General features: G+C 54.5%; 1 protein-coding gene across 1 annotated transcript in view; it reads right to left on the bottom strand.

Moving 5' to 3' along the window:
- Nucleotides 1-56, bottom strand: part of LOC310956240 (A disintegrin and metalloproteinase with thrombospondin motifs 2-like) — a 28,854-nt gene extending 28,798 nt beyond the window's left edge. The window contains exon 1 of the mRNA XM_083926408.1: nucleotides 1-56. This exon is cut by the window's left edge and continues 62 nt beyond it. Within this exon, the coding sequence (XP_083782534.1) occupies nucleotides 1-17 (17 nt within the window). The 5' untranslated portion in view covers nucleotides 18-56.
- Between the last annotated feature and the right edge of the window lie 9,615 nt (nucleotides 57-9,671).

Raw genomic sequence — 9,671 nt, 5'->3', positions numbered from 1 at the left:
CAGTGAAACAGGTTCATCCTGAGACCGGAGCGACAACACTGAGCTCTGCTGCTCAGCCCTGCACACACACACACACACACACACACACACTCCTCCTCCTGTCTCACACACTCCTCCTCCTGTCTCACACACACACACACACACACACACTCCTCCTCCTGTCTCACACACTCCTCCTCCTGTCTCACACACTCCTCCTCCTGTCTCACACACACACACACACACACACACACACACTCCTCCTCCTGTCTCACACACACACTCCTCCTCCCCCTGTCTGTCTGTCTCTCCTCCCCCTGTCTGTCTGTCTCTCCTCCTCCTGTCTGTCTGTCTCTCCTCCCCCTGTCTGTCTGTCTCTCCTCCTCCTGTCTGTCTGTCTCTCCTCCTCCTGTCTGTCTCTCCTCCCCTGTCTGTCTGTCTGTCTCTCCTCCCCCTGTCTGTCTGTCTCTCCTCCTCCTGTCTGTCTGTCTCTCCTCCCCCTGTCTGTCTGTCTGTCTCTCCTCCTCCTGTCTGTCTGTCTCTCCTCCTCCTGTCTGTCTGTCTGTCCTCCCCCTGTCTGTCTGTCTGTCTCTCCTCCTCCTGTCTGTCTGTCTCTCCTCCTCCTGTCTGTCTGTCTGTCCTCCCCCTGTCTGTCTCTCCTCCTCCTGTCTGTCTGTCTCTCCTCCTCCTGTCTCACACACTCCTCCTCCTGTCTGTCTGTCTCTCTCTTTGCTGCTGCAGAAGTAGTTAAGTTTGTTACCGCAGCAGAAATATGTTCAGTTGTTTCAGGTTCTCAGATTACACACACACACACACACACACACACACACACACACAGACACAGACACACACACACACACACACACACACACACACACACACACACACACACACACACACACACACAGACACAGACACACACACACACACACACATACACATACACATACACATACAAACACACACACACACACACACACACACACACACACACACACACACAGGTTCTGTGGGTTTACGAGCGTCTTCATGAACTCTCCAGAGTTGTTCTGGTGCATGATGGGTAAATGCTGCCGGCCGGTCACTACAGACGTCAGACAGACGTGATCTGTGACCTGTGACCTGTGACCTGTGACCTGTGAACTGTGACCTGTGCCCTGTGACCTGTGACCTGTGACCCGTGACCCGTGACCTGTGACCTGTGACCTGTGACCTGTGACCCGTGACCTGTGACCTGTGACCTGTGCCCTGTGACCCGTGACCTGTGACCTGTTCCCTGTGACCCGTGACCTGTGACCTTTGACCTGTGCCCTGTGCCCTGTGACCCGTGACCTGTGACCTGTTCCCTGTGCCCTGTGACCCGTGACCTGTGACCTGTGCCCTGTGACCCGTGACCTGTGACCTGTTCCCTGTGACCCGTGACCTGTGACCTTTGACCTGTGCCCTGTGCCCTGTGACCTGCTCTGACCTGTGACCTGTGACCTGTGACCCGTGACCTGTGACCTGTGACCTGTGACCTTTGACCTGTGACCTGTGCCCTGTGCCCTGTGACCCGTGACCCGTGACCTGTGACCTGCTCTGACCTGTGACCTGTGACCCGTGACCTGTGACCCGTGACCTGTGACCTGTGACCTGAGGTAAGCAGGTCAACAGGAAACTGGAGCAAAAAGCCCAAAGAGTCGTCACAAACCGTTCCCAGAGGATGAAGCCAGGGTTTGCTTCATGCTCACGCTGATGAAACAAACGAGTCCTGAACGAGTCCCAGGTCCGTCCTCATGAACAGGGAGGGAGGTGATTAGTGCCAACCAGGTCCACCTGGAACCGCCTGCCCGGGGAAACCACACCTCCAGCAGAGAGGGAAGACACGTACAGGGAACCACCACCAGAGGGAGACAAAGAGATGGAATCAGGACTATTTACAGGGATCTGAGGACTAGTTGCAGGATTGTAAGGACTAGTTGCAGGATTGTTGGACTAGTTGCAGGATTGTTAGGACTAGTTGCAGGATTGTAAGGACTAGTTGCAGGATTGTAAGGACTAGTTGCAGGATTGTAAGGACTAGTTGCAGGATTGTAAGGACTAGTTGCAGGATTGTCAGGACTAGTTGCAGGATTGTGAGGACTAGTTGCAGGATTGTTAGGACTAGTTGCAGGATTGTAAGGACTAGTTGCAGGATTGTAAGGACTAGTTGCAGGATTGTAAGGACTAGTTGCAGGATTGTTAGGACTAGTTGCAGGATTGTAAGGACTAGTTGCAGGATTGTTAGGACTAGTTGCAGGATTGTTAGGACTAGTTGCAGGATTGTAAGGACTAGTTGCAGGATTGTAAGGACTAGTTGCAGGATTGTAAGGACTAGTTGCAGGATTGTCAGGACTAGTTGCAGGATTGTCAGGACTAGTTGCAGGATTGTTAGGACTAGTTGCAGGATTGTTAGGACTAGTTGCAGGATTGTAAGGACTAGTTGCAGGATTGTAAGGACTAGTTGCAGGATTGTAAGGACTAGTTGCAGGATTGTTGGACTAGTTGCAGGATTGTAAGGACTAGTTGCAGGATTGTTGGACTAGTTGCAGGATTATTGGACTAGTTGCAGGATTGTTAGGACTAGTTGCAGGATTGTTGGACTAGTTGCAGGATTGTAAGGACTAGTTGCAGGATTGTTGGACTAGTTGCAGGATTGTTAGGACTAGTTGCAGGATTGTTGGACTAGTTGCAGGATTGTAAGGACTAGTTGCAGGATTGTTGGACTAGTTGCAGGATTGTTAGGACTAGCTGCAGGATTGTGAGGACTAGTTGCAGGATTGTTGGACTAGTTGCAGGATTGTAAGGACTAGTTGCAGGATTGTTGGACTAGTTGCAGGATTGTTAGGACTAGCTGCAGGATTGTCAGGACTAGTTGCAGGATTGTTAGGACTAGTTGCAGGATTGTTAGGACTAGTTGCAGGATTGTAAGGACTAGTTGCAGGATTGTAAGGACTAGTTGCAGGATTGTAAGGACTAGTTGCAGGATTGTTGGACTAGTTGCAGGATTGTAAGGACTAGTTGCAGGATTGTTGGACTAGTTGCAGGATTATTGGACTAGTTGCAGGATTGTTAGGACTAGTTGCAGGATTGTTGGACTAGTTGCAGGATTGTAAGGACTAGTTGCAGGATTGTTGGACTAGTTGCAGGATTGTTAGGACTAGTTGCAGGATTGTTGGACTAGTTGCAGGATTGTAAGGACTAGTTGCAGGATTGTTGGACTAGTTGCAGGATTGTTAGGACTAGCTGCAGGATTGTGAGGACTAGTTGCAGGATTGTTGGACTAGTTGCAGGATTGTAAGGACTAGTTGCAGGATTGTTGGACTAGTTGCAGGATTGTTAGGACTAGCTGCAGGATTGTGAGGACTAGTTGCAGGATTGTGAGGACTAGTTGCAGGATTGTTGAAAGGTCAAACATCAGTGTGTTTCAGAGTCTAAACATGTGAAACATTTGTGATGTGATGCAGAACAGCAGCTGAACTCCACACACTCATAATAAATATATAATACATATGTAATATCTATAATAAGCCGAGTGTGAGCTGGGGGGGGGGGGGTCTCTAACCCACGGTCATGTGACTGAAAGTCGTGGTCGAGGCTCAGACGCTCGTTTCCTGCTTCACTCTGACGCAGTTTCACTCGTTCTCTTTGTTCTCAGGTAAGAAACGCTTTCATCTCTCATCTACAGATACAGTTATGATTATTGTTATTATTATTATTATTATGATTATGATTATTATGATTATTATTATGATTATGATTATTATTGTTATTATTGTTATTATTATTATTATTGTTGTGATTATTGTTAAAGCAGAGAAGAAGAGCGTTGCTACAGCAGCGTCTCTTTATATTTAACATTCATATTTTATAGATTTATATTTTTGTTCTTGTGTCAGAGGACAAACAAGGATTCACACACAGACACACACACACAGACACGCACACAGAGACACACACACACACACACGCACGCACACACGCACAGACACAGACACAGACACACACACACACACACACACACACACAGACACACACAGACACACAGACACAGACACACACACAGACACACACACACACACACACACACACACACACACAGACACACACACAGACACACACACACACAGACACACACACACACACACACACACACACACACACAGACACACACACACATTTACAGACACACAAACACACACAAACACACACACACTGAAAGTGTATCTTCTCTCCTCACTTTGATTGACAGCTGAGTGGGCGGGGCCAGCAGACTCCTCTCAGACGGCGGCGGCGGCCATGTTGTTTGTGTTCTGGTCGTTGATGCTGATGAAGACGACGATGAAGAGCGACGGTCAGACTCACTTTGATCCTCAGCTCGTCTCCTCGTGATGATGTCACTGTGATGTCACTGTGATGAGTCACTGTGATGTCACTGTGATGAGTCACTGTGATGAGTCACTGTGATGTCACTGTGATGTCACTGTGATGTCACTGTGATGTCATTAAAGGTTGAACCTGCAGAATGACTTCCTGTCCCGTTGTGTTTCCATGGCAGCAGCCAATAGCGTTGGGCGTGGCTGGTTGCCAGGGTTATCTGTTGTTGGGTGCAGCTACTGTAGGCTGGTTGCCAGGGTTGCCTGTTGTTGGGTGCAGCTACTGTAGGCTGGTTGCCAGGGTTGCCTGTTGTTGGGTGCAGCCATTCAAACGCACGCCCACATGGCTACGCTGCTCCTTGATGCTAACATCACTTTCATCTGCACTTAGCTGGAACGGCTAATGCTAACGGCTAACGCTAACTGTCAGTCAAACTCCTCTAATCCTTGTTTTGATGCTGTGGTTTTCTGGAGGGGACGGGTTCAAACAGGCTCAAACAGACTCCGCTCTCCTGGAGCTACTGGGCCGGGTCTGACCAACCTGGCAACCCCACTGCTGGGCCGGGTCTGACCAACCTGGCAACCCCACTGCTGGGCCGGGTCTGACCAACCTGGCAACCCCACTGCTGGGCCGGGTCTGACCAACCTGGCAACCCCACTGCTGGGCCGGGTCTGACCAACCTGGCAACCCCACTGCTGGGCCGGGTCTGACCAACCTGGCAACCCCACTGCTGGACTTCTACTTTGTTGTTGGGAGCTGTTCTGATCGTTCTGCAGATTCAACCTTTCACTGAAACCATGAGTCTTCACTGTGACACTGCAGCTGACCTGTGTGACCTTTGACCCCAGCTGCCTCAGCAGAGAGCGTCACAGCCCACAGAGGGGGGGCCGCCCTGCTGACCTCAGACCTGCGGGGGCTGAGGAGCACGCAGGACGTCAGGTGGACGCACCCACACCTGGTGCTGTCCCTGAAGAACAACGTGACCTCGTGTCCTCACGGGCGCTGCCAGCTGCTGGGCGACGGCTCGCTCCGGTTCAGCCGGGTCCAGGACCAGGACTCAGGTCTCTACGGTCTGGAGGTCTTTGATGAAGACGGGCGCCGGGTGATGAAGAAGGACTTCCTGCTCAGAGTGGAGGGTGAGTCCAGGACCACACGACAACAACTGTGATCACAACAACAACAACAACAATATTTATGTGTGTGTGTGTGTGTGAGTCTGTGCGTGTGTGTCTGTGTGTGAGTCTGTGTGTGTGTGTGTGTGTGTGTCTGTGTTTACCTGTGTGTGTGTGTGTCTGTGTGTGTGTCTCTGTGTTTACCTGTGTGTGTGTGTGTGTGTGTGTGTGTGTGTGTGTGTGTCAGCAGACAGCAGTGTGTTGGTGTCTGTGTTGATCTTCCTCCTCCTGCTCTTCTTCTTCATCCTCCTCTTCATCATGATGATGAAGAGGAGGCGGGGCCAGAGCCAGAGGGCCGCAGGTACAGCAGCCAATCAGAGCGCTCCGCCACTGCAGGAAAACGCTTATGTGGCCATGCACGGTTACCACGACAACACGAGGACACACGAGGAGGAGAAGCCTCATTATGGTAACACACACACACACACACACACACACACACACACACACACACACACAGACACACACACACGCACACACACACACGCGCACACACACACAGACACACACACACACACACACACACGCACACACATATGCTAACAGATGCTAACAGATGCTAACAGATGCTAACACAGTTCCCTGTAATCACAGAGCAGAATTCTGTGGAAGCAGAAGACGTCTACGTGTGACGACCAATCAGAGCTCACCAAAGCCTGGACCAGGGACCAGGGACCAGGGACCAGGGACCAGGGACCAGGGACCAGGGACCAGAGACCAGGGACCAGAGACCTGAGACCAGGGACCAGAGACCAGAGACCAGGGACCAGGGACCAGAAATCAGGGACCAGAGACCAGAGACCAGGGACCAGGGACCAGGGACCAGAGACCAGAGACCAGAGACCAGGGACCAGAGACCAGAGACCAGGGACCAGGGACCAGGGACCAGGGACCGGGGACCAGGGACCAGGGACCAGGGACCAGGGACCAGAGACCAGAGACCAGGGACCAGGGACCAGGGACCAGAGACCAGGGACCAGAGACCAGAGACCAGGGACCAGGGACCAGAAATCAGGGACCAGAAATCAGGGACCAGAGACCGGGGACCGGGGACCAGGGACCAGGGACCAGAAATCAGGGACCAGAGACCAGAGACCAGGGACCAGGGACCAGGGACCAGAGACCAGAGACCAGAGACCAGGGACCAGAGACCAGAGACCAGGGACCAGGGACCAGGGACCAGGGACCGGGGACCAGGGACCAGGGACCAGGGACCAGGGACCAGAGACCAGAGACCAGGGACCAGGGACCAGGGACCAGAGACCAGGGACCAGAGACCAGAGACCAGGGACCAGGGACCAGAAATCAGGGACCAGAGACCGGGGACCGGGGACCGGGGACCAGGGACCGGGGACCGGGGACCAGAGACCAGGGACCACAGACCAGAGACCAGAGACCAGAGACCAGGGACCAGTGACTGGGGACCAGAGACTGGGGACCAGGGACCAGAAACCAGGGACCGGGGACCAGGGACCAGAGACCAGAGACCAGGGACCAGGGACCGGGGACCAGGGACCAGAGACCAGAGACCAGAGACCAGGGACCAGAGACCAGGGACCGGGGACCAGAAACCAGGGACCAGGGACCAGAGACCGGGGACCGGGGACCGGGGACCAGAGACCAGGGACCAGGGACCAGGGACCGGGGACCGGGGACCAGAGACCAGGGACCAGGGACCGGGGACCAGGGACCAGAGACCAGGGACCGGGGACCAGGGACCAGGGACCAGAGACCAGAGACCAGGGACCAGGGACCAGAGACCAGGGACCAGAGACCAGAGACCAGGGACCAGAGACCAGGGACCAGAGACCAGAGACCAGAGACCAGGGACCAGAGACCAGAGACCAGGGACCAGAGACCAGAGACCAGGGACCAGAGACCAGGGACCAGAGACCAGGGACCAGAGACCGGGGACCGGGGACCAGGGACCGGGGACCGGGGACCGGGGACCAGGGACCAGGGACCAGAGACCAGAGACCAGAGACCAGGGACCAGTGACTGGGGACCAGAGACTGGGGACCAGGGACCAGAAACCAGGGACCGGGGACCAGGGACCAGAGACCAGAGACCAGGGACCAGGGACCGGGGACCAGGGACCAGAGACCAGAGACCAGGGACCAGAGACCAGGGACCGGGGACCAGAAACCAGGGACCAGGGCCCAGGGACCGGGGACCAGGGACCGGGAACCAGGGACCAGAGACCGGGGACCGGGGACCAGAGACCAGGGACCAGGGACCAGGGACCGGGGACCAGGGACCAGAGACCAGAGACCAGGGACCGGGGACCAGAAACCAGGGACCAGGGACCAGGGCCCAGGGACCGGGGACCAGGGACCGGGAACCAGGGACCAGAGACCGGGGACCGGGGACCAGAGACCAGGGACCAGGGACCAGGGACCGGGGACCAGGGACCAGAGACCAGGGACCAGGGACCGGGGACCGGGGACCAGGGACCAGAGACCGGGGACCAGAGACCAGGGACCAGAGACCAGGGACCGGGAACCAGAGACCGGGGGCCAGGGACCGGGGACCAGGGACCAGAGACCGGGGACTGGGGACCAGAGACCAGGGACCAGGGACCAGAGACCGGGGGCCAGGGACCAGAGACCAGGGACCAGGGACCGGGGACCGGGGACCAGAGACCAGGGACCAGGGACCGGGGACCAGAGACCAGGGACCAGGGACCAGGGACCAGGGACCAGGGCCCGTGAACTTTCCTGCTGAATAAAGTTTCTGTGTGTTTTTAATAATAAAGTTTTAAAGTTCGTCTCGTTTACAAACATCAGATTTTAAACATGGAGAAGTTTCAGAGTTTTAATGAAACAGGAAGTTCATGTTACAGCTTTGACTCATGTTATAAATGTTATTCATCATTTACACAGTTTGGTTCAGACTGGGAATCGAACCGGCGGCTGTTCAGGAAAATCCACAGTTACAAAATAAAGATTTAAAATCATAAAAAGTAAAAGATGATTTTAATCTGACGACAGTTTGAGTCAAAAAACATCAAAAACATCAAAGAGACGAGAAAATAAAAGATTATGTGACAAAATAAGATCAAAGATCAAAAACATGAAAACAAAAGTTTAAATATTTGATCTTTTCTGTAAAAGTTGTTTCAAAAAGAGCAAACAAAGAGTTAGTAAACAAGTAAACATGTAAACAAGTAAACAAGTAAACAAGTAAACATGTAAACAAGTAAACATGTAAACAAGTAAACAACGTTAAAGAGTAAACACAGGTAATGATCAGCACGGCAGTCGACGGAGTCACAGCAGAGCCGGGGCTCAGACCCACCAGGGCCGGACAGAGTCCCTGAGGGGGCTCAGTGGGGGGCCTCGCTGAGACCACCACCTCCTCAGAGGAGGGACCGGCCCAGCAGCAGGACCCTCACCACAGACCCAGGGTGTCCGAACCCCAGACGGAGCTCCACCGAGCACAGATCCACCACCGGACACGGGTCCAGAGCCCCAGACCTGGTCCGTCGCCCTGAAGGTCTGAACGGGCGCGTGGACAGGAAGTTGGACAGGAAGTTGGACAGGATCATCTACAGCCATGGAGCCGAGAGACTCAGGGTGAAGGGTCAGCAGCTCATCTCAAGTCCAGGAGACCACAAGAGAAAGGAGGTCCCTGGGGAACGGACCTGAGGCACCACAGGCCGGCATCGAGCAGCGTCCTGCAACACTGCCAAGAGCAGAGAGTTTGAGGAAGAAGGAAGGAACGAGGACTTCCTTCTACAGAGACCCCCACAAGTCCCTCAAAGACCTCTTTGTCAGGGAGAAACCTGGGACCCTCAAAGCAGCCGTAAGGGACCAGAGGAGCACCTGAGGAAGACCTGCTCCCACACCAGAGGCACCTGCCAGCGTCCAGGAGGACACGCCACCAGTCGAGCCGCCGGAGCACCAGAGGGAAACAAGGCCCGCGGCATGGGGCGGAGTCAGCAGCACAGTGAGGCGGGCGAGGACCTCCTCAGCCCCCGGGCCGAACGGGGTCCATAGAACAACGCTCCGGCGTCCTGAAGAACCAATGGAGGCGTGGGAGAAAGGAATCACACCAAAGGCCTGGAGACGGGCGACGGGCGGGAGGGGGGCGAGGGGGCGGGGGGGAGGAGACGGGCGGGGGGGG

Source organism: Echiichthys vipera (assembly GCF_963691815.1).
Source record: "Echiichthys vipera genome assembly, chromosome: 14".
Lineage (NCBI taxonomy): Eukaryota > Metazoa > Chordata > Actinopteri > Perciformes > Trachinidae > Echiichthys > Echiichthys vipera.
The sequence above is the reverse complement of the archived record's forward strand: the minus strand, read 5'-3'. Positions and strand labels throughout refer to the sequence as shown.